This window comes from Saccopteryx bilineata, chromosome 1, assembly GCF_036850765.1.
Source record: "Saccopteryx bilineata isolate mSacBil1 chromosome 1, mSacBil1_pri_phased_curated, whole genome shotgun sequence".
Taxonomy (NCBI): Eukaryota; Metazoa; Chordata; class Mammalia; order Chiroptera; family Emballonuridae; genus Saccopteryx; species Saccopteryx bilineata.
The window spans coordinates 241655768-241678878 of NC_089490.1; the positions used below are offsets into that span (position 1 = coordinate 241655768).

The window sequence follows — 23111 nt, forward strand, 5'->3', positions numbered from 1 at the left end:
GCATACCCATCACCCAAAGTCAGATTGTCCTCCGTCACCTTCTATCTAGTTTTCTTTGCAGAATCTTTCTTTACATCAAGACTCAACCCAACAATCAATCAATTAGCTTTATAAATTTAGTCCCATAATTCTTTTAACATGTACCCTCTTCACACTCTAGTCTGAAATAGTTTGAGTTTACATTTGAATCCACCACAATACTTTCAAATAAGCACAGTAATTTAGGGGCTTCCAGGAATGCCAGAGAAATACATTAATTTCAAATGCTCTGTCTCCTCATTTCCTTTACTTCTGCTTAGAGCAGCAATACTTTTACTCTGACTTCCTGTTTCTGGCACATGCCTTCTCTGTGCTGTGTTTATACTCCCCCCTGTCTGTGGGTAAGTGAGTATAAAGCCCTCAAGTCTCTGGCTCACTCCCGCGCGCGCTGTCTCATTCATTCCTGCATGTAGGCTCACATGCCGGCTCTCCTCTTTCTCTCTCTCTCTCAGAATGACAATTCTAGGTACAGCTTTTGGTATTATTTTCTATTTACTTCATGTCGTTTCTGGAGAAAGTGGCTATGCACAGAATGGTGAGTCATTTCTAACTTTTCTTTAGGATTCCAGATTATTTTGCGAATAAGCTTTAGGTTGCTCAGACCCCTAACAGACCTGAGCCAGGCACTGGGTTGAAATGGAGAACTTACCACGTATTCAGTCACTATGTATGTTCTAACCAGTAGGACAGAGGGTTGGGGGACAATCCTGAGGGCGGTTTACAAAGTCTTAGAATTGTTGAGAGAAATGCATTTGACTCTCCAGATGTGGATTTTAATGTTGGTCAATGCCTCTTCCCTTACAAAAAGACCACCCATATAGATGCCACAGTGGAGTTTGTTGGCTCTACCTCATTAAGAAGTTAACCTAAATTTGTTTCGCTTAGCTTTTTAAAAGGTTCCAAGAACAAATCTTTCATGATAAAATAATGTCTGGAAACAGCAGCTTTGTCTGCACTTACCATTGTGCACCCCCAGCACCTAAATGAGTGCAGGGGACATAGTAGGCATTTAATACATATTTGAAATTTTCTTCAAAATACTTAAGTTTTGATAGATTGATAACAAGAGAGATATATCTGAGGGAGTTGTCTCACTGAAATATATTAATTGTCTCTACATTGACAAACTTATTGTCCTATAATAAGTTCTCTTTGGGATTCTTGAAGTACTTAGTTCCTAGAAGCAGATGTTGTCTATTTAGTAAATACATTGTAATTACAACAAAACTGTAAACAAAAGTAAAGCAGGAGCAGCAGGGCTACCTGGGAATTTGGACCAATAACTTATTCCTGAAAATTAAACTCTTTCACTTCAAGAGCTAAAGACTATTTTTCTATCAAAGATATCAAACACATCAGCCTACTGACTCAGCTTAGATATTTCAAGTCACGTAACTACTAAGGATGGAAATTCCTAGAATATTTTCCAGAGAGTTGACATTTTTCAGTGTGACCTTGTGTGACTCACTTTGTGGGGGCTGATTATTATTCCATGGTAAACGTTGCCTTGTGTTTGGCACAGAAACGCTTGGCAAGTGACACAGAAATCTTCCTTTTTGGACTATAATGTACTTCCTCGATCTCTCCATGATGATCATACTATTTTTAAAAGAAATAAGAAGTCTAATTGAAAGCTGACTCTTTAACTTTTTATATTTCAGACATTTTTAGGAGATCTGTAACTACCCATTCACATGATCACATCAGAATACTTCCCTGTTTGATGTGTAAATTAATCAGCTGCTGTTTGCTGAGAGATAAGTTAGTTTTCTGATAACTGTAAGGATGATCAAGAAAAGAAATGACTACTTAAAAAAAACCAAACTGTTTACCCTTTGAATCAACTAATCTTTTTCAGTAGGAAGACTTCTAAAGCATACTACCTTATCTATAATATACATTCCAAAAAAAAAAAAAAAGAAATGTTCTTGAAAAAATATGCTTAGATAATGAGCATTTAAAAAAGAATAGGTTAACTCACTGTTGTTCAAAAGCTCTCTGCAATTTCAAAGCCATAGTAATAACACCTTTGACATAGAATTCTTTTTCAAAGAAGCCCCAAAGTTTCATGTTTATGTTCTCAGAACTAGAATTCTCATTTTACCTTTTTAGTATTTATTTCTCAAAAAAATATATGATGATCATCATAGCTAACCCTTCCTGAGTGCTCACTGTGTTCTAAGCTGTCTTTGTACTTGTTCCTTTGATAACATGAATTTACACATCAGAACGCTGACAGGTTGAGAAGCCTGTCAGAGGAGCACAATGACAGAGCAGAAGAGCCAGGATTTAAACCAGCACATGTCCAGCTTTGGTGCTGAGGACCTTACTCACTGTGTACATTGCTCTTACGCTAGAATTTTCCAGCTTAGGTCAGGTATAATATTCTCTCTGTAAAATGACATGCAATCTTGCAAGTCATCGAGGGGGATTTTTCTTGGTGACAAGGCAACTTTGTCCAGTAATATCTGACCAAGGGCCAATGAGCAACATCTCAAAATCTAGTCACTTTAATAGTATGACCAATGCTCTGTATATTGTATGAGAATATACAGCAAACTCACTTTTCCAGACTGTGTGGCTGAAGGTAGTGGGAGTGCTTTGTTCTGCCAATGCACAGCATCTCTTTGACGTTCTCTTCCTGGCTTGCTTTGTATGTTGAAGTATGTTGGCGACTAAGCTGATCCATGGATGTCTGAACCCAAATAGTAATGAAGGTTCTGTTGTATAGGATAGGTGGAAAGTGCAAAGAAGAGAACATGTCAAGACAGTGTGAAGACTGCCATGTAATAAGGGCAGGCTAAAACTACACAGAGTCTTTCTGTTGAGAAAGATATCCGCTCTTAGGAATCAAGCTCTAAGTCTTTAAGTTTAGGGATGAACATGCTTTCTTTGTGAGCCCTAAATGGTGGGCTGCCCCTGGTTATTTAAAACTGTGGTCAGGAGGAGGGTCATACCCTGCTGATATTATATAGAGAGCCTTTGTTGGGAGCAGATTTATGAGCTCAATAAATTCTAGCAATGTTCAGAGAGAACATTGCCCACAGCTTTTGTCTAGATGTGGCTTTTCTCGATTTGATGCTTTGGCTGAATCAACCAGTCATTCAATTGATTGGTCCACTCACAACCGGCTTTACTAACTTCCCCACATAACTACTGAGTTATTTAAATAAAGAAGGTGCTGTCTGTACATCTCATAGCCTTTGGGACACTCAAGTAAGGTTTAATTTTAGTATATTTAAATCTGATTTAAAGCCATAGAAGCATTTAATCTCTAGTATGTATGGACCTACAAGCAATCATAAGCTCACATTCGAGCACTCTGAATGGCTTTGGTTTCTCTGAATTTTCTCATGTTCTGTCCTAAGTATATTTGCTGACATATTTTCTCTATTAAATATTGTGAAATATACATACAAAATGTGTATTTAAACTTAGGGACTTCAACCCAACTTAAATTAAATACTACCTGTGACAGATTATACTTTCCAAAGTAACTGCAAAAAGTTTCTGTTCTCGCCCTGGCTAGTGATGCAGTAGGTAGAGCATCGCTCTGGAGCTCCAAGGTCGTCAGTTCCATCCCAGGGTCACTAATTCAATCCCGAGGATACTGGCTTGACCTTGAGGATGCCAGTTCAAACCCTGATCATGGCTCAATCCTAAAAAGCACTGGCTCAATCCAGTGGCTCCTAGTCAGGTCACAAGAGGCAATCAATGGGTGCACAACAAAGTGGAACAAGTTGATGCTTCTCTTTGTGTGTCTTTCTCTCTTTCTTTCTTTCTTTCTTTCTTTCTTTCTTTCTTTCTTTCTTCTTTTCTCTTTCAAAAAAAAATTCTGGTTCCGCACTTATTTCCAGAATATGCTCATATCTATGAGATATACTATGTATAGGAGATCGATAAGCACAGAGGCAGTATCTATAACATTTATGGGAAGGTCCATGAGACCTATGTCCTGTTAGATCTAATTTTTTTCTAATCATGTGTGCCTTAGTAGCTTAAGACAAATTACCATAAATAAATATCCATACGATATAGATAATCAGTGGTACTTTCCGTCAGAATGCCTACTGAGGCAAGGAATTGCTACCACTTACACAAATGTACTTCTGACTGTAAGACTTCTACCATCTTCTTCATTCAAAAAAGTACTTGAGACAAAATAAATGAAGATTTGTAATAAAGTCAAGAAGTCAAGGCTAGATTAGGTAGCATGAAAATAACGGAGATAAAGTTTCTCTTACTTACAATGTACCAGTTAACAGAAGAAATCGCCTTTTAAATAAAAGAAAGACTGTGTGTAGTGCTTCATTCTAGATTTTTAAAGCACTAACCCATTGGCAGAAATATTTAGAAATATTTGGAGGTTATTTCTTAATTGTGGTGACTTTTTTTTTTTTCTATTAGAAAAACCTGTGCTTGTTAGGTTTTGTTTGGGTTTGGGTTTTTGGTGTGTGCGTGTGTTTTTGTTTGTTTGGTTGGTTCGTGGTTTTGGTTTTGAAAACTGTTTCTCTTCTTTGCCTTTGGGCTTTTCTTCTTTAGATAAACTGAAATCTCTTCTTTATGTCTGCCCACCAAGGCTGCCGTTTTATTGATGTCACTGTAGATGTTAAAGCACACACTTATTTGCCTCATTCACAGCTGCAGGTTTGTTCCTCCCCAGGAGACTTGGAAGACGCAGAACCAGATGACTACTCATTCTCCTGCTATAGTCAGTTGGAAGCGATTGGAAGCCCGCACTTGCTAAACTGTACCTTTGATGACCCAGAGGTCAATAGCACCAATCTGGAATTTGAAATATGGTGAGAAATGGTGGCCTCGTTAGGTGCTTAAAAATCTTTCTTTCTTTTCATATGCTGTGCAGCAACAGTGACAAAGAAAAGAGTATGAGGACTAATTATCAAATATCACAGTTGAATGAATTCCAAAAGCTTTCTCTTTCTGGAACTCCTTGTCCTCTACCAGAAAACTCATGCAAAGAAACTCATGAATTTATCATTCACATCTGGCTGCTACAGCCAAATGATGGTGTAGGTCTTGAAGATCCCATATCCTTCCTGACTTCACAGCTGAATTTAAATTCTGGTTTGTCTAGGACATTCCTAAAAAATCTCTTGACCTGACATGAGAAACCCTCATGCCTACAAGTTGCAGTCTGGTGCCTGGTTTCTAATCCTAACATTGGCACTTAGCAAGAGTTATGGTAGTTATGTAACTTATCTATGCCTATTTCCTCACCTGTTAAACGAACTCTACTACCTCACAGGGAGATTGTGATGACCAAATAATTAATGCTTTAGTAATTTGATTAGAAGACACGTCCAGTAGGTAATAAGTCACAAAAAAGAGGAATTAAGTTAAAAAATCTATGAAAATGGACTGAATATCCACCTTCTTGATACAGTTAACTTTTGATAATACTCTCAATATCAATTTTCAAAAAACCCACAGGAATAAATTGGCTCTGGTTTCATGAGGCCTCAGAGAAAAGGCCAAGAAAATGAGACTGCCTCTGTTTTGAAAGTTTGGTAAAGAGCTCAGAGAGCTTTATCTAATTCCTCCTCCACAAATCAGCTCATGCTGTGAAATGTTACTTTCTCTGGTGACTTAAAAAAAATACTCTAACATGAAATTCTGGCTAGTGGCTATCTCAAAATTCCTATTAGATCACCTAGTTGTAGTTAGTTTCCTCGTAAAGAAAGTGGGTCAACGTCTGCCAGTAGTAACAGCGTGCTTCTCAAATTCCATCGACATTCAGCCAGCCCCCATGATTGACTTTCAGGAGCAGTGATCCCTGCTGCAGGCACTGGATAGTCATGGCCTTGGACTTGAACTCCATAGCGTGTTCTCCAACTACCTGTCAGTTTACTTCTGTAACACACTTTCCAGGAATAAAATATGTAGAGAGGACAGGAACCTACGATATCCAGTGTCTACGCTGCAACTAGACCACACAAAAACAACTGAACAACTCATTCAAACATTGCTCTCATTTTTATAGGCAAAACATCCTCCAACATAGAGGTTTGACTTTGGGTTCTCAAACCCACTAGTTGGTGGACTTCAGTGATCACTGTGGTTTCTCTTAGAAAGTCTGAGGCTGACCTTCTTGTTCACTTTCACTCACACGGCACCTGACCGCTTCCTTGCCCACTTGAACAAACTTGCATGCTTCCTTTAAGAAGCCTCTTCATATTTCCTGCCATATTTTAACCTATCCATAGCCTCCATTTGGGTTTTTCAATTGGATTCAGATATTTCCATTCCGAAGGAATTACCTTAAGACATGTTTCAGTGCAAAACAATGCGTATGAACTCCTTAGTAGGTCATGGTGCTAATTTCATAAAGGAATCTACACCTTGAGAGGTGATTGGTGGAACCCCTAGGTTCAGAGCAGGCAATGTTTCTCAAATTAAACTCACTTAAACGAAGTGCTGCATTCACTGCTTAAGTTGGAGTTTTTTCCCACACTGAAACTAGCTTTATGGAACTTTTTTTTTTGTATTTTTCTAAAGTGAGAAAGGGGAGGCACAGAGACAGACTCCTGCATGCCCCCGACCAGGATCCACCCAGAAAGCCCACTAGGGGGTGATGCTCTGCCCATCTGGGCTATTGCTCTGTAACAACCGGAGCCATTCTAGCACCTGAGGCAGAGGCCATGGAGTCATCCTCAGTGCCTGGGCAAACTTTGCTCCAATGGAGCCTTGGCTGCGGGAGGTGAAGAGAAAGATAAAGAGAAAGGAAAGGGTAAGGGTAGAGAAGCAGATAGGCGCTTCTCCTGTGTACCCTGGCAGGGAATCGAATCCAGGACTTCCACATACTGAGCCGACACTCCACCGCTGAGCCTACCGGCCAGGGCTTGGAGCTTTTTTATCCCTGTTAATATAAATATATAAAGAAGAACCCAGAAATCACTGGAAACTGTGCTTTCTGCTAAAGTCATTACACAGGTGGGATAGTTGCTGGAAACCAGGTGCTGTTTCCCAGAAGGCATTTTTCTAGGTAAATTTACCATCTGCCTGATCTGGCTGTCAGTCTCTTAGGTTTAGAAACCTAGTTGCTTAGTGTTCAACATGCAGATCCATCTCTCAGGGATGAACTTGAATTAACCGAAATCACAGAACTGTATTACCAGCATATCAAAAGATTACTTCACACTGACAGATACGACTAACATTGAGAGCCAGATAAGTCAGGCTCAGGATGGTGTTTGGGGGAGGAAGGACAGAGAGGCCAGTAGGTTGCATATCAGTACAAAGGAAAGACCTGAAAATATTTCATTTACCAGAACTCTAACCAGCTGTCAGGTACCTGGAGTGGCAAAGCAGAGGTGCGAGGAAGAGGCACCTTGGCTGGAATTCAAAACTAGCTCTGTGAGTCCAGGAGTTCTTGCAGCTCTCTGATCCCTAACACCTGTCTGACACTGGGCTAGAAACATTAGTGTCTGATACATGATCAGTGCCTGAAAATGGTTCTTAGTTCTCTCAGTCTGATTTTCATTTAAAATTGGATCAAAAGGTTGTTCAGGAAATATAGAAGCAAACAAAGGAAATTTGTATGTTGATTTTAAGACTGAAGTATTTTGGTTCAGATCTCAAAGTGGCCAAATTTTTAAAACAAGTTGCTAGCATTTAAATATCTAGGTAATCTCTTTTAAAATCAGGTTTCTTGATACTGGTAACGTACAGCAAAAAATAGACGAACAGTGTTCTAGCTACTTCTCTAGGTGGGGGTTTAATTCTCAGCCCTGAAGTGAGGTCCACTTTTTTCATTATTATTACCTGCATAGGAACTTGAATAGGGGACCCTGCAGTTTAGATGTTTACGTAATTTTTATAGTCAGCTCTCGGAAGGCAATCGTATTTCCTTTATGTCCACATTCTGGGGGGCGCCACAGTCACTCCCATGCACCGCCTACAGATACCACTTCAAATAGGTCACTTTTTGTTTTCCTCAATTACCGCCTGTGTGACAGGCTATACCCTGACAAGCCTACCTCACCCTCGACACACTTCACTAGTAATATCTGTCAAGTGTCTTTAGTGTAGTCCTTTCTACAGCAAACTACACTAACTTGCAAAGTTGTTCTATATTTTTGAGATAGCTTTTGTTTTTCAGGGCCAAAGAAAGAATAAAAACTATAGTTTTCTTTAATTTTTAATATTTCCATGTAAATATCACTGTCACACCAAACTATCTACGATTGCAGGAAATAGGACTGTGAAGGTGGGGTAAAGAAACAGATGCTGTGGTCCCCAACCATCTCTCCCTATTTTCATAGCAGGGGGATTTGTGTGAGTGTCTTAGGGTGGATATCCCCAGGGAAGGTCCTACAGGGCCAAATTTGTTAATCTGTAGTCCCACTCAGATACCTTTTTAAAAATACCCTGGAATGGTTTTATCCAAAAGAAATACAATGCAATTCACAAATGTGTGAGCCAGAAAATGAAATTTAAAATTTTCCAGCAGCCACATTACAAAAAAGAAGAAAAAAAAAAGCCTGACCTGACGGTAGGTGCAGTGGATACTACTGCATCAATCTGGGATGCAAAGGACCCAGATCTGAAACCCTGAGGTCATCAGCTTGAGCATGGGGTTGCTGGCTTGAGCCCAAAGGCTGCTGGCTTGAGCCTAAGGTCGCCGCCTTGAGCCCAAGGTCACTGGCTGGGCTGGAGCCCCCCCCCCCTCCGTCAAGGCACATATGAGAAAGCAATCAGTAAACAACTAAGGTGCTGCAACTATGATTTGATACTTCTCATCTTTCTGCCTTTCTGTCTATCTGTCCCTGTCTGTGCCTCTATCTCTCTCTAAAAAAAAGAAGTGGGGGAAATTAATAATATATTTTATTTAACCTAATATACCCCAAATGTTGTCAACATGTAATCAATATGAACAAAAAATGTTAGTGAGGTAGTTTACATTCTTTTTTGCATACTAAACCTTCAAAATCTGATGTGTATTTCATATTAAGAGCATTTCTTGATTTGGACTAGCCGTATTTCAAGTATTCAATAAGCGTGTGGGAGAGTGGCTATTGGGTTAGACTGTGTAGTTCCAGAACATTCCTAACCTTAGCAATGCTTAATTAGCAACCAAGTGAATTGTTTTAATTTAATTAAGTAAATTGAAATGAATTAAATTGAATTTGAGTTGAACCACTCATGGGAGTACATTAAGTTTTCTCCCATCAGCCGAAACCAAAGTCAGCGGCATGACGCAAGGCCATCTGCTCCATGCCACAGTTTTCCTTAGTCTCTTGGCCACCTCCATTCCCTTCCCATAAAGCAGCTCCTGGAACTCAGAGCCCTCCAAAGGATGTCCAAGCTCACAAGACAACCATATGATGATCTTCATTTTTTTGTTGTTGCTCATTAATCTCATTTTCCCCAAAAGTGGGAATGAACTGAGAATACCATTTTAGATTCTTCTTAAACTTCCAACAGTACCAGGAATATGCTACATGTTATGGATCTATGGCTGACTATTCCACACATTTAATACTTACCAGTATATTCTATACTCAAGGATTGAACTAAATGCCAATATCCTTCTAATTTCTCCACATCACGTGCTTACATACAATCCAGAAATGGGATTCTGTCCCAATTTACTCCTTCTATCCTTATTCATGAAATCATGACAATGTTGCCATTTTCAAAACTTTCTAACGCTCTTCTTAAGGAGTATTCTCTGAAATCCATAGAGCTTACCTTAAATACTGGCTTTTTACTTCCTCTCTATTTCAAGTGGGAAAACCCATCTTGCCCAAAATAGAACACACCCTTAAGAAACTCTGACACACACACACACACACACACACACACACACACACACACTCTCTCTCTCTCTCTCTCTCTCTCTCTCTCAACCAGAACAACTGCATACCCTTAAAAGATAAGTTAACTAAATAACTACATTTAGGAGAAAAGATAATTTTAAGGAATGTCCCGCAAAGAGTAAATATAGTTAGCCAATTAATAAACTTAAAAGGAGCTTATCCACTCACTCAAAGATCACAGCAGCCCAAAGGTGATTCTGCACCTGAAGTTAAGTTAAGGGGTTCTCCTTAGGTTTTAACCCCATGCCCAACTCACCTCAAGCCACATAGCGTCCAGGAATGAATGTGTAAAGGACTCACTTAAGCACATGCAGAGAAAAGTGTACACACATCTAATTCATTGAAGAAAACCAACATGTATTCAGACTGAATGTAGTAAAGGACTTTGTAGAACCTGTTCCCCATGATCAAAAATATATATATATGATTAATGGGAAGGATTTCTTTTATGTAAACAAACTTATACATAGATAGATACTTCTTTCTTCTACAATCCCCATTTCCTGTGTGACCCAGTTATACCTCTTTTTAGTGCTATTTGGCTGGGTTTAAAGAGCATGTAGGAAATCAAACTGGTAACCATGGTTATCACAAGAGAGGGAAATGAAGGGTTGAGGAAGGAAAAGAAATGAATAATTTCACTTTTTTGTTTGTTTGTTTGTTTGTTTGTTTGTTTACAGAGACAGAGTCAGAGAGAGGGATAGACAGGGACAAACAGACAGGAACGGAGAGAGATGAGAAGCATCAATCATTAGTTTTTCATTGCTCATTGCAACACCTTAGTTGTTCATTGATTGCTTTCTCATACATGCCTTGACCGCGGGCATTCAGCAGACTAATAATCCCTTGCTGGGGCCAGCGACCTTGGGTCCAAGCCGGTGAGCTCTGCTCAAACCAGATGAGCCCACGCTCAAGCCGGCAACGTCTGGGTCTCGAACCTGGGTCCTCGGCATCCCAGTTCGACGCTCTGTCCACTGCGCCACCACCTGGTCAGGCATAATTTCACTTTTCTCTGCATTGTTTAATTTCTTTTGCAGTGAGAATCTATACTTTGCATTGTTTTTTTAATGTTTATGTGCTTCATTAATTTATGTGGTTTACTTTCTTTTTTGCTGGTAATTCATTTTGGGAGTAACAATTACCTACCATGAAGTGTACGGATCTTAAGTGAGTTCTGAGAAACAAGTCTGATATGTAGCCAGTGCCTCGGTCAAGATACAGAAAAGTTGGTTCAACCCAGAAGGGCACTCAGGTCTTCGTTCACCCCCCATGATCACAATTCTGATTTCTATACTGTTTCCTCTTTTCTTTCTCTCTCCTTTCACACAATACAGTGTTTTTGAGATTTATCCATGAGGACTCATGTCTCCTAACTCATCTTTTCAATTGCTTGGGTATTAATTCCACTGTATGAATAGATCACAAATCTTCATCCTTTCTCCTCTTTATGGACATTGTGAGTTTTTGCAAGTTTGAGACTATTATTTTTGTAACTTGTTAACATTTTTGTACCAATCAGTTTGTCAATACACATTTTTGTTTCTCTGTGATGGAAACCTCAGTGGAATTGCTATATCATGGAGTAGGTGCGTAGTTCACTCATAAGAAACTGTGAAACTGCCCAACAGGTTTCCAAATTGGTTGTACCATTCTACCTCCTACCAATAATGTATGAGCTACAGTCATTTCTAACATGTGGTCTTGAAATAATATCTAGCGCCGACCTGTGGTGGCGCAGTGGATAAAGCATGGACCTGGAACGCTGAGGTCGCCGGTTCGAAACCCTGCACTTGTCTGGTTAAGGCACATGTGAGAGTTGATGCTTCCTGCTCCTCTCTCTCTCTCTCTCTCACTCTCTCTCCTCTCTAAAATGAATAAATAGGCCTGACCTGTGGTGGTGCAGTGGATAAAGCGTCGACCTGGAATGCTGAGGTCGCTGGTTCAAAACCCTGGGCTTGCCTGGTCAAGGCACATATGGGAGTTGATGCTTCCAGCTCCTCCCCCTTTCTCTCTCTCTCTCTACCTCCCTCTCTCTCTCTCTCCCCCCTCTCTCTCTAATAAAAGTAAATAAATAAAATCTTAAAAAAAAGTAAATAAATAAAATGAATAAATAAAATATTTTAAAAAAAGAAATAATATCTAGCAATTTTTATTTACATTTCTCAAATAACAAATCATGTTGACAACCTTTTGGTGTACTTGTTGGCCTTTTATATGTCTCTTTTTTTTGGCAAATCTTTTGTCTTTTTATTGAGTTATTTGTCCTTTTATTATTGATAGGATAAATTCTTTATATGTTCTAGGTACAATTTGTATGTCCGATACGTGCGTTACAATAATTTTCTTTCCATCTGTAGCTTGCCATTTTATTCTACTAATGAAATATTTTAATATGCTGAAGGTTTTCATTTTGATGAAGTCCAATATAATCTATTTTTTCTCTTTTATGTTTCTTTTTTTTCATCATTATTATGTCTAGTGTTAAAGTTAGGAAGATATTTTCCTGTTTCCTTCTAAATATCTTACAGTTTTAGCCTTTTTCTTTAAGTCCATACTCCTTATCTAATTAATTTTGTGTAGGATTGAAACTTACATTTCCTATACATTTGTTCATTTGTTCTAGGAAAGGTTTTCTATTTCCCATTGAATTGTTTGCATGACTGTATTTAAAATAAATTGACCTTATATGTATGAGTCTATTTCCAAACTCTCTGTACTTTCTATTAATCAATTTATCTATCCTTACTCCAGAGCTAAATTGTCCTGATTATCATGGCTCTATAATATGCTTGAAATCAAGCACTCTGAATCATATTGTTCTACTCTATCAATGTTTTTTTGGCTACTCTTTGAATTTCCACATAAATTTTAGAATCAGCTTGTCAACTTATTTTAAATCTTGCTGAGATTTTAATTAATGTTATATATGTTAATCTGAGAATTTTCCATCTCTTTATTACTGTCTTTGCTAATCCATGAATGTAGCTCTCCATTTATTTAGATTCTCTTTAATAGCTCTCAGAAATGTTTTGTAATTTTCATTGCAAGGGCTTTAAACATCTTTTATTAAGTTTATTTCTATGCATTTTATGTTTCTATTGCATAAATTCAGCTGCTATTTTTAAAATTATTTCTCTAATTGTTTGATACTATCCTATAGAAATTTAACTGACTTTTTGTATGATGACCTTGATGAATTCACTTTATTAGGTCCTGTAACTGTATTGGAGAATATGACTTTCCATGTAAACAAAAATGTTGCCTGCAGATAAAAAAAAAGTCTTTTCTTTCTTCCTTTGCAATCTGGGTGCTTTTTATTTGTTTCTGTTCCCTAGCACTGGCTAGAGCCTCCAGCACACTGTTAAATATAAGTGGTGAGATATTCCTGTCTTGTCCTTATCTTTGGGAAAATATTCACAATTTCACCATTAAGTATATTAACTAGACCTTTTAAAATGCCCTTTATCAGGTTAAGGAAATGTCTTTTTATCAAGTATCTTCTGAGAATGATCATAAGTGGATGCTGAATTTTTCAAATGCTTCATCTGCATCATTTGAGATGACCAGATTGCTTATATCTTTATTCTGTTAGTGTGAAACATATTGATCGATCTTTGCTGAACCTATCTTGATATTCTGGGATACATCCTACATTTTAATTAAGTACTAACATCAATGTGTTAATCTATTTACAAGGAATTTTACATATACATTCTTAAGGAATGTTTATCTATCAGTTTCTTTTCTGTAATATTCTTTGCCAGCTTTTGGTACCAGGGTTGAGCTAACTTAATAAACTAAGTTGAGGATGGTCTATTTTTTCTGTTTTCTGGAATAATTTGTGAAGGTTTGGCAGTTTTTCTTATATATTTGGCAGAATTTACAAGCACATAACTATGTGTGGGAGAGTGTTCTTTGTAGGAAAGTTTCTTAATAATAAATTGAACTTCTTTGAAAGAAATGGAACTATTGAGATATTAAATTTCTTCCTCTATTTCACTTTTGGGCAATATCTCTTTTTAGTAATTGATCTAAGTATTGCACTCTTCAACCAATCTTATCAGTATTTATTTAGAATTAATATTGTACTATTTCATTAAAATATAAAAAATTCTCAACAATATAGTTTCACTTATGATACCCTATCCTTTGCACTGCTTTTTTTAATTTTAATTTTTTGTATTTTTTCTTTATGATTTTAATTTGTTTACATAGATTCAAGTGTCCCACTGAATATATCTCCCACCGCCCCCTTATTCGCTCTCAGCCCCCCCCCCCATGCCCTCTTCTCCCAATGCCTTCCCCTCTTCCCTCCAGGATTTGCTGTCCAGTTCTCTATAATGCTGTGTTATGTATATATAATTTCATTAATCTCTTTCCCTTCTCTGATCCCATCTTCTCTTCTACTTTCCCTCTGACCGCTTTCCCTCTGGTCCCTTTGATCCCGCCTCTGCCTCTGTTCCGTTGCTCAGTTCACATTGTTTATTGGATTCTTCAAATGAGTGAGGTCATATGGTATTTTTCTTTCTCTGCCTGGCTTATTTCACTTAGCATAATAGTTCCCAGGTCCCTCCATGTTGTTGCAAAAGGTAAGATTTCCTTCTTCCTCATGGCCATGTAGTATTCCATTGTGTATATGTACCACAGCTTTTTAATCCACTCTTCTACTGACAGACACTTGGGCTGTTTCCAGATCTTGGCTATTGTAAACAATGCTGCAATAAACATGAGGATGCATTTCTTCTTTTGAATCAGTGATTTGATATTCATAGGATATATTCCTAAAAGTGGGATAGCTGAGTCAAAGGACAGTTCCATTTTTAATTTTTTTAGGAACCTCTGTACTGTTTTCCACAGTGGCTGTACCAGTCTGCATTTCCACCAGCAGTGCAGGAGGGTTCCCTTTCCTCTGCACCCTATCCAGCACTTATTATGTGTTGTTTTGTTAATAACCGCCTTTCTGATAGGTGTGAGGTGGTATCTCATTGTGGTTTTAATTTGCATTTCTCTAATGATTAGTGATGTTGAACATTTTTTCATATGCCCATTGGCCAGCTGTATGTCCTCTTTGGAGAAATGTCTATTCATTTCTTTTGCCCATTTTTTGATTGGATTGTTTATCTTCCTGGTGTTGAGATTTACAAGTTCTTTATAAATTTTGGTTATTAACCCCTTATCAGATGTATTGGTGAATATATTCTCCCATTGTGTGGGTAGTCTTTTTATTTTGCCACAGCAAAATAAAAATGGTGTCTTTTGCTGTGCAAAAGCTTTTCAATTTGATATAGTCCCATTTGTTCATCCTGTCCTTTATTTCATTTGCCTGTGAAATAAGATAAATAAGCAAAAATATTGCTACAAGAGATAACGGAGAGTTTACTTACTATGTTTTCTTCAAAGATGTTTATAATTTCATGACTTACCTTTAAGTCTTTTATCCATTTTGAGTTTTATTTTTGTGAATGGTGTAAGTTGGTGATCTAGTTTCATTTTTTTTTCAAGTACCTGTTCAATTTTCCCAACACTATTTCTTAAAGATACTGTCTCTACTCCATTGTATGCTCTTACCTCTTTTGTCAAATATCAATTGTCAATATAGGTTTGGGTTTATTTTTGGGTTCTCTGTTCTGTTCCGTTGATCTGTATGCCTGTTCTTATGCTAGTACCAGGCTGTTTTGAGTTGAATGGCCTTGTGGTATAACTTGATATCAGGAAGTGTGATACTTCCCACTTTATTCTTCTTTTTCAGGATTGCTGAGGCTATTCGTGTTCTTTTTTGGTTCCATATAAAATTTTGGAATATTTGTTCTATATCTTTAAAATATGTCATTGGTATTTTAATAGGAATTGCATTGAATTTATAGATTGTTTTGGGTAATATGGACATTCTAATGATGTTTATTCTTCCTATCCATGAACATGGTATATGCTTCCACTTGTTTGTATCTTTCTTGATTTCCTTTAACAATGTTTTATACTTCTCCAAGTACAAGTCTTTAACCTCTTTGGTTAAATTTACTCCTAGGTACTTTATTTTTTGTTGTTGTTGTTGCAACAGTAAAGGGGATTGTTTTCTTAATTTCTATTTTAGACAGTTCATTGTTTGTGTATAAAAATGCCACTGATTTCTGAATATTTATATTATATCCTGCCACCTTGCTGAATTCATTTTTTAGGTCCAGTAGTTTTTTTGACTGAGACTTTAGGGTTTTCTATATATAATATCATATCATCAGCAAATAATGATAGTTTTACTTCTTTTCTAGTTTGGATGCCTTTTATCCCTTCTTCTGGTCTGATTGCTGTGGCTAGGACTTCCAGAACTATGTTGAATAAGAGTGGTGAAAGGGGGCACCCCTGCCTTGTTCCTGATCTTAAGGGGGTTTCTTTTAATTTTTGCCCATTGAATATGATGTTGGCTTGGGGTTTGTCATAGATGGCTTTTATCATGATGAGGTATAATCTCTGTATTCCCACTTTGCTGAGAGTTTTGACCATAAGTGGGTGCTGGATTTTATCAAATGCTTTTTCTGCATCTATTGATATTCTCATGTGGTTTTTATTCTTTTTTTTGTTTATGTGTTGAATCACATTGATTGATTTGCAGATATTGTACTAGCCTTGTCTCTCTAGAATAAATCCTACCTGATCATGATGTATGATTTTTTTCATGTATTGATGGATCTGATTTGCTAATATTTTGTTGAGAATTTTATCATCTAAGTTCATCAGGGATATTGGTCTATAGTTTTCTTTCTTTGTAGTGTCTTTGCCTGGTTTTGGAAACAGTATTAGGCTTGCCTCATAAAAGGAGTTTGGAAGTCTTTCCTCCTCTTAAATTTTTTGAAATAGCTTGAGAAGGATAGGAGTTAGTTCTTCTTTGAATATTTGGTAAAATTCACCGGTGAAGCCATCAGACCCAGGACTTTTGTTTGTTAGGAGTTTTTTGATAACATTCAATCTCATTTGATGAAATCGGTCTGTTTAGGTTTTCTGATTCTTCTATATTGATTTTTAAAAGATTATATGTTTCGAGAAATATGTCCATTTCACCTAGGTTGTCTAATTTTATGGCATACAGTTCTACATAGTATTTTCTTACAATCCTTTGTATTTCTGCTGTGTCAGTTGTTACTTCTCCTCTCTCATTTCTAATTTTATTTATTTGATTCTTCTATTTTTTTTCTTGGTGAGTCTGGTTTAAGGTTTATCGATTTTGTTTACCTTTTCAAAGAACCAACTCTTGGTTTCATTGATTCTCTGTATTGTGTTTTTAGCCTCCATGTCATTTATTTCCGCTCTCATCTTTATTATTTTCTTCCTTCTACTTCCTCTGGGTTTTACTTGCTGTTCTTTTAGATGCTTAGTTAAATTGTTTATTTGAGCTTCTTCTAAGTTCTTAAGGTATTCCTGTACTGCTATGAACTTCTTTCTCTGGACTGCTTTAGCTGTGTCTCATAAATTTTGAGTGATTGTATGTTTGTTTTTATTTGTTTCAAGGAAATTTTTTATTTCTTCCTTGATGTCACTGTTAACCCATTTGTAACTTAATAACATGCTATTTAGTTTCCAAGTATTTGAGTGTTTTTCAGTTTTTCTATTGTAGTTGATTTCTAGTTTCATGCCATTGTGATCCTAGAAGATGCTTGATATGATTTCAATCTTCTTAAATTTGTTGAGACTCGTTTTGTGTTCTAGCATGTGGTCTATCTTAGAGAATGTATCATGAACATTTGAAAAGAATGTATAATCTGCTGCTTTAGGGTGAAAGGTTCTGAAGATATCTATTAAATCCAGTTGATCTAGTATGTCCTTTAAGTCTGCTGTTTCTTTGTTAATTTTCTTTCTTGAGGATTTATCCATTGATGTTAGTAGGGTATTAAAATCCCCTATTATTATAGTATTGCTTTTGATCTCACCCTTTATGCCCATCAAAGTCTGCTTTATATATTTAAGTGCTCCTATATTAGATGCATAGATATTTATTATGGTTATGTCTTCCTGTTGGATTGCTCCCTTTATCATTATGTAGTGACCTTCTTTATCCCTTACTATAGCCTTTGTTTTATTTATTTATTTTATTTTATTTTTTTTCTTTTTTCATTTTTCTGAAGCTGGAAACAGGGAGAGACAGTCAGACAGACTCCCGCATGCGCCCGACCGGGATCCACCCGGCACGCCCACCAGGGGCGACGCTCTGCCCACCAGGGGGCGATGCTCTGCCCATCCTGGGCGTCGCCATGTTGCGACCAGAGCCACTGTAGCGCCTGGGGCAGAGGCCACAGAGCCATCCCCAGTGCCCGGGCCATCTTTGCTCCAATGGAGCCTTGGCTGCGGGAGGGGAAGAGAGAGACAGAGAGGAAAGCGCAGCGGAGGGGTGGAGAAGCAAATGGGCGCTTCTCCTGTGTGCCCTGGCCGGGAATCGAACCCGGGTCCTCCGCACGCTAGGCCGACGCTCTACTGCTGAGCCAACCCAGCCAGGGCTAGCCTTTGTTTTAAAGTTTATTTTGTCTGATATAAGTATTGCTACCTCAGATTTTCTTTTCATTTCCATTTGTATGAAATATTTTTTTCCATCCCTTTACTTTCAGTCAATGTGTACTTTTTGTTTTGAGGTGTGTCTCTTGTAGACAGCATATGTATGGGTCTTATTTTCTTATCCATACAGCTGCCCTTTGTCTTTTGATTGGATCATTTAATCTATTTACATTTAAGGTTATTATTGATTTGTAGTTGTTTATTGCCATTTTATTCTTTTAATCTACATTCCTCTTTTACTAGATTTTTTTTTTCCTTTTTCTTTCTGAAGCTGGAAACGGGGAGAGACAGCCAGACAGACTCCCGCATGCACCCGACCGGGATCCACCCAGCACGCCCACCAGGGGCGACGCTCTGCCCACCAGGGGGCGATGCTCTGCCCCTCCGGGGCGTCGCTCTGCTGCGACCAGAGCCACTCCAGCGCCTGGGGCAGAGGCCAAAGAGCCATCCCCAGTGCCCGGGCCATCCCTGCTCCAACGGAGCCTCGCTGCAGGAGGGGAAGAGAGAGACAGAGAGGAAGGAGGGGGGCGGGGGCGGGGGTGGAGAAGCAAATGGGCGCTTCTCCTATGTGCCCTGGCCGGGAATCGAACCCGGGTCCCCTGCACGCCAGGCCGACGGTCTACCGCTGAGCCAACTGGCCAGGGCTTTTACTAGATTTTTTTCCTCCTTTGTTCTGTTTACAGCAGGCCCATTAACACTTCTTGTAGCATTGGTTTGGTTGTAATGCATTTCTTGAGGGTTTTTTTGTCTGGGAAGCTTTTCATTTCTTCTTCAACTCTAAGTGATAGCCTTGTTGAATAGAGAAGTCTTGGTTGTAGGCTCTTGTTTTGCATTACTTTGAATATTTCTTACCATTCCCTTCTGGCCTCTAATGTTTCTGTTGATAAGTCAGATGCCATCCTTATGGGGGCTCCTCTGTAGGTAATAGACTGCTTTTTCTTTTACACCTTTTAGTATACTTTCTTTTTCTCTTAATTTTTGTATTTTAATTATGATTTGGCTAGTTGTTGGCCTTTTTGGGTTCATCCTTAATAGAACTCTCTGTGCTTCTTGAACTTGTGTGACTTTTTCCTTCATCAATTTAGGAAAGTTTTCAGCTATGATTTCTTTAATCAGATTCTCTATCCCTTGTTGTTTCTCTTCTCCTTCAGAAATCTCTATGATGCAGATATTATTTTTCTTCATGTTGTCACAGAGCTCTCTTAGAGTTTCCTCAGACTTTTTGAGCCTCTTTTATTTTTGCTGTTTGCTTCTGTGCTTTCATTTATCTTGTCCTCTAATTCGCTGATTTGATCCTCAGCTTTATCTATCCTGCTTTTAATTCCTTCCAGTGTGGTCTCCATTTCTGATATTGTATTTGTCATTTCTGATTGATTCATTTTTATTATTTCAATGTCCTGTTTTATACTTGCTATCTCTTTATTTAGGTGCTGATTATGTCCATTCATTGTTGCTCTAAGATCTTTGAGCATCTTTTTTTTTTTTTTTTTTCATTTTTCTGAAGCTGGAAACTGGGAGAGACAGTCAGACAGACTCCCGCATGCGCCAGACCGGGATCCACCTGGCACGCCCACCAGAGGCGATGCTCTGCCCACCAGGGGGCGATGCTCTGCCCACCCTGGGCATCGCCATGTTGCGACCAGAGCCACTCTAGTGCCTGAGGCAGAGGCCACAGAGCCATCCCCAGCGCCCGGGCCATCTTTGCTCCAATGGAGCCTTGGCTGCAGGAGGGGAAGAGAGAGACAGAGAGAAAAGTGTGGTGGAGGGGTGGAGAAGCAAATGGGCGCTTCTCCTGTGTGCCCTGGCCGGGAATCAAACCCGGGTCCTCTGCATGCTAGGCCGATGCTCTACCACTGAGCCAACCGGCCAGGGCTCTTTAAGCATCTTAACAATCATTATTTTAAACTCTGCGTTCGGTAATTTGGTTATTTCCGACTCATTCAAGTCTTTTTCTGGGGATTTCTCTTGATTCACATGTGTTGCATTTCTCTGCCTTCCCATTTTGTCTGTGTATAAGAAGGGTGTAGCCACAGGAGTCTGATGGGTGTGGCTCTGTGTTCCCTAGGTGTGGTCTGTCTGCAGGCCCACTACCCCATCTGCTGCCACCTCAGGTGTTGGGGCACGGGTGTTGCTGGTGCTGCAGTTTCCACCTTGCCTCTGCAGCCAGGACTGTGTTTGTGTGCTAGGGCTGCAAGCCTTGGCTGGCTGGGCCTCTGCACCTCCTCCGAGGGCAGGACTGCACTCCTACATCTGGGCTACAAGCCTTGGCTGACCTCCACCTTTGCCCTGCCCTCGCGGACGGGACTGCGCTCCTGCACTCAGCTGCAGGTCTCGCCTGGTTCCCTGACTTTCGCCTTGCCCTACAGGCAGGACTGCAGGTGAGATCTCTCTCGCTAGCCCGGCCCACAGCTGCAGGTGGGACTGCTTTTGTGTGCCCCTTCTGCTGCCGTGGCTGCCTTCAGTCCCTGCCCCCACCAGGTGGGACTGAGCTTGTGCCAGGCCTCAGTGGCTGCCAGCCCCAGCTTCTGCCCCCACTGACAGGACTGCACTTCCACATCCTGCCACCACCTGCCCTCCAGTGAGCCCTCAGCATTGTGGGTGGGGGCAATGCAGCTCAAACATTAGCACTCAACACTGTATTTCTGAATGCTCCCTGCTTCTAAGTGACTCTGTTCTGGATGCAGCAGGAGAGCTTCTGTTTGACTGGTGACCTGCTTTCATTTGCTGGTATTGCAGGTTCCAGGAAAAATATTCACTTCAGATTTGGAGAGTGACTCAGCCCAGGGGTTAGGATGGCTGTCCCTCAAAGTGTTTCTCCCTGTGCATCCTAGATTACACTCTCTTCTTGCTACTTTGGTTCTCTTATCTCTCCCCGTCCCCCAGAGCCCCAGGTGAGTGGTTGTGAGAGTTTTTCTGTATGGTCCCTTTAAGAAGAATCCTGGGTCTGAGAAATCTGTCTCTTTCTTGCAAACAGTATCCTGGCTTGTTTCGCAGCTAAATACTGTCCATACGCCTCTTCTAAGCTCTGGTGCTGCAGGCTAGGGATTCTTTCCTGGGGCCCAGGACCCTCCCTTCTCTGCTAAATTCACTTCCTGCCATGCAAGTCCCTCCAGGCTGCTGTTCACTCCTTAGGAGTGGGGCATCCCTCTCTGCGTTTTCACTTTTCCTACCAGTCTCAGTGCGGCTTCTTCAGCGATCCTTGGTTAAAGAGTCCTCTTAGTTTAGTCCAAAGTTGGTTTTTCCAGATGATTGTTCTTAAAATTAAGTTGTAATCCACTTTGGTTCTGGGACATGGAAGTTGGTATGTCCGCCCACTCCATCACCATCTTGCCGCCTCCATTTTTTTGTATTTTTCTGAAGTGAGAAGTGAGGAGGCAGAGAGACAGACTCCTGCATGCTCCATACCAGGATCCACCCAGAAAGCCCACTAGGGGATGATGCTAGGCCCATCTTGGTGTTTCTCGATTGCAACCAGAGCCATTCTAGCATCTGAGGCAGAGGCCATGGAGCCATCTTCAACACCAGGGCCAACTTTGCTGCAATGGAACCTTGGCTGTGGGAAGGGATGAGAGAGATAGGGAGGAAGGAAAGGAGGAAGAATGGAGAAACAGATGGATGCTTCTCCCGTGTGCCCTGGCCTGGAATTGAACCAGGGACTTCCACACGCTGGGCCAATGCTCTAACAATGAGCCAGCCAGCCAGCCAGGGCCTTTGCATTGTTTTTGTCATGTATTTTACTTCTACATACCTTATAAAAGTAACAACAATGTCAGAATATTTGCTTTAAGCAGGCTATTATCTTTAAAGAATTTAAGAGAAAATGTATATTGTCTTTTATATTTACCAAAGTGAACCATTTCTGGTACTCCTAATTCTTTTCTGTAAATCTGAAATATCATCATTTCTCTTTGATCTAAAGAACTTTCTAAAACTTCCTAAAACTAAATCTTTGGACTTTCTGAGTTCTTAAACCTAAACACTGGTTAATTTTTTTTTTTTGCCACATCTGGAAAATTTGGAGTCATTATTTCTTTAAACATGTTTTCAGCAATTCTTTCTCTCTTCTTCTTCTGGAACTCTAATTACATATTTATCTCTTTGATGTTGATTTACAGGCCATCAAGACCTTTTTCTTTATTCTAGACTGAATAATGTCTATTGATCTATCTTCATGTTTACTGACTGACCCTTTTTGTGCCATCCTCAATCTACTGTTAAACTTATCTATTCAGTACATTTTTAAAAAGTTCTAGATATATACTTGTTATACTACTTTTATTTTGTTCTCTTTTAGCTTTTTCACTCTCATTAAGAATAAACATCTGTTCAATAATCATGACAATGCTTTATGTTTGGTCCTAGGACATATTTATAAAAGTTGCTTTAAGTTTCTTCTATTAGTTCCAACATCTGGATCATTTAAGGGTCAGTTTTTATTGATTGCTTTTTTCCTTGACTATAGGTCACATTTTTCTTTTTCTGGTTATTTGTAGTAGCTTTTGAATGTAGGAAGAACTCTATTGATAATGGGGGAGAGATTCTGTTATTCTCTGGCGAGTGTTAATTTTAGTTATCTTGCTTAGATTAATCTACAAATTCATCTTTTGAGGCAACATCTAAAATTTATGTTAGTTCTTTCTGGAGCATTGTAGCTATCGCTATCCCATGGTTTCTGTGAAATCTCCTCAACACAGG

General features: G+C 39.2%; 1 protein-coding gene across 4 annotated transcripts in view; it reads left to right on the forward strand.

The window, feature by feature from the left end:
- The first annotated feature begins 434 nt into the window (after nucleotides 1-434).
- The window catches only part of IL7R (interleukin 7 receptor), a 35610-nt gene continuing 12933 nt past the window's right edge, over nucleotides 435-23111 (forward strand). For 2 of the 4 annotated variants that reach the window (XM_066239757.1, XM_066239765.1), the window contains exons 1-2: nucleotides 441-574; nucleotides 4703-4841. In XM_066239757.1, coding sequence (XP_066095854.1) covers nucleotides 493-574; nucleotides 4703-4841 — 221 coding nt within the window. In that variant the 5' untranslated portion in view covers nucleotides 441-492. Of the gene's footprint in view, nucleotides 575-4680; nucleotides 4842-23111 lie in introns of all 4 variants that reach the window. The other 2 variants (XM_066239776.1, XM_066239781.1) reach the window with 2 other exon arrangements.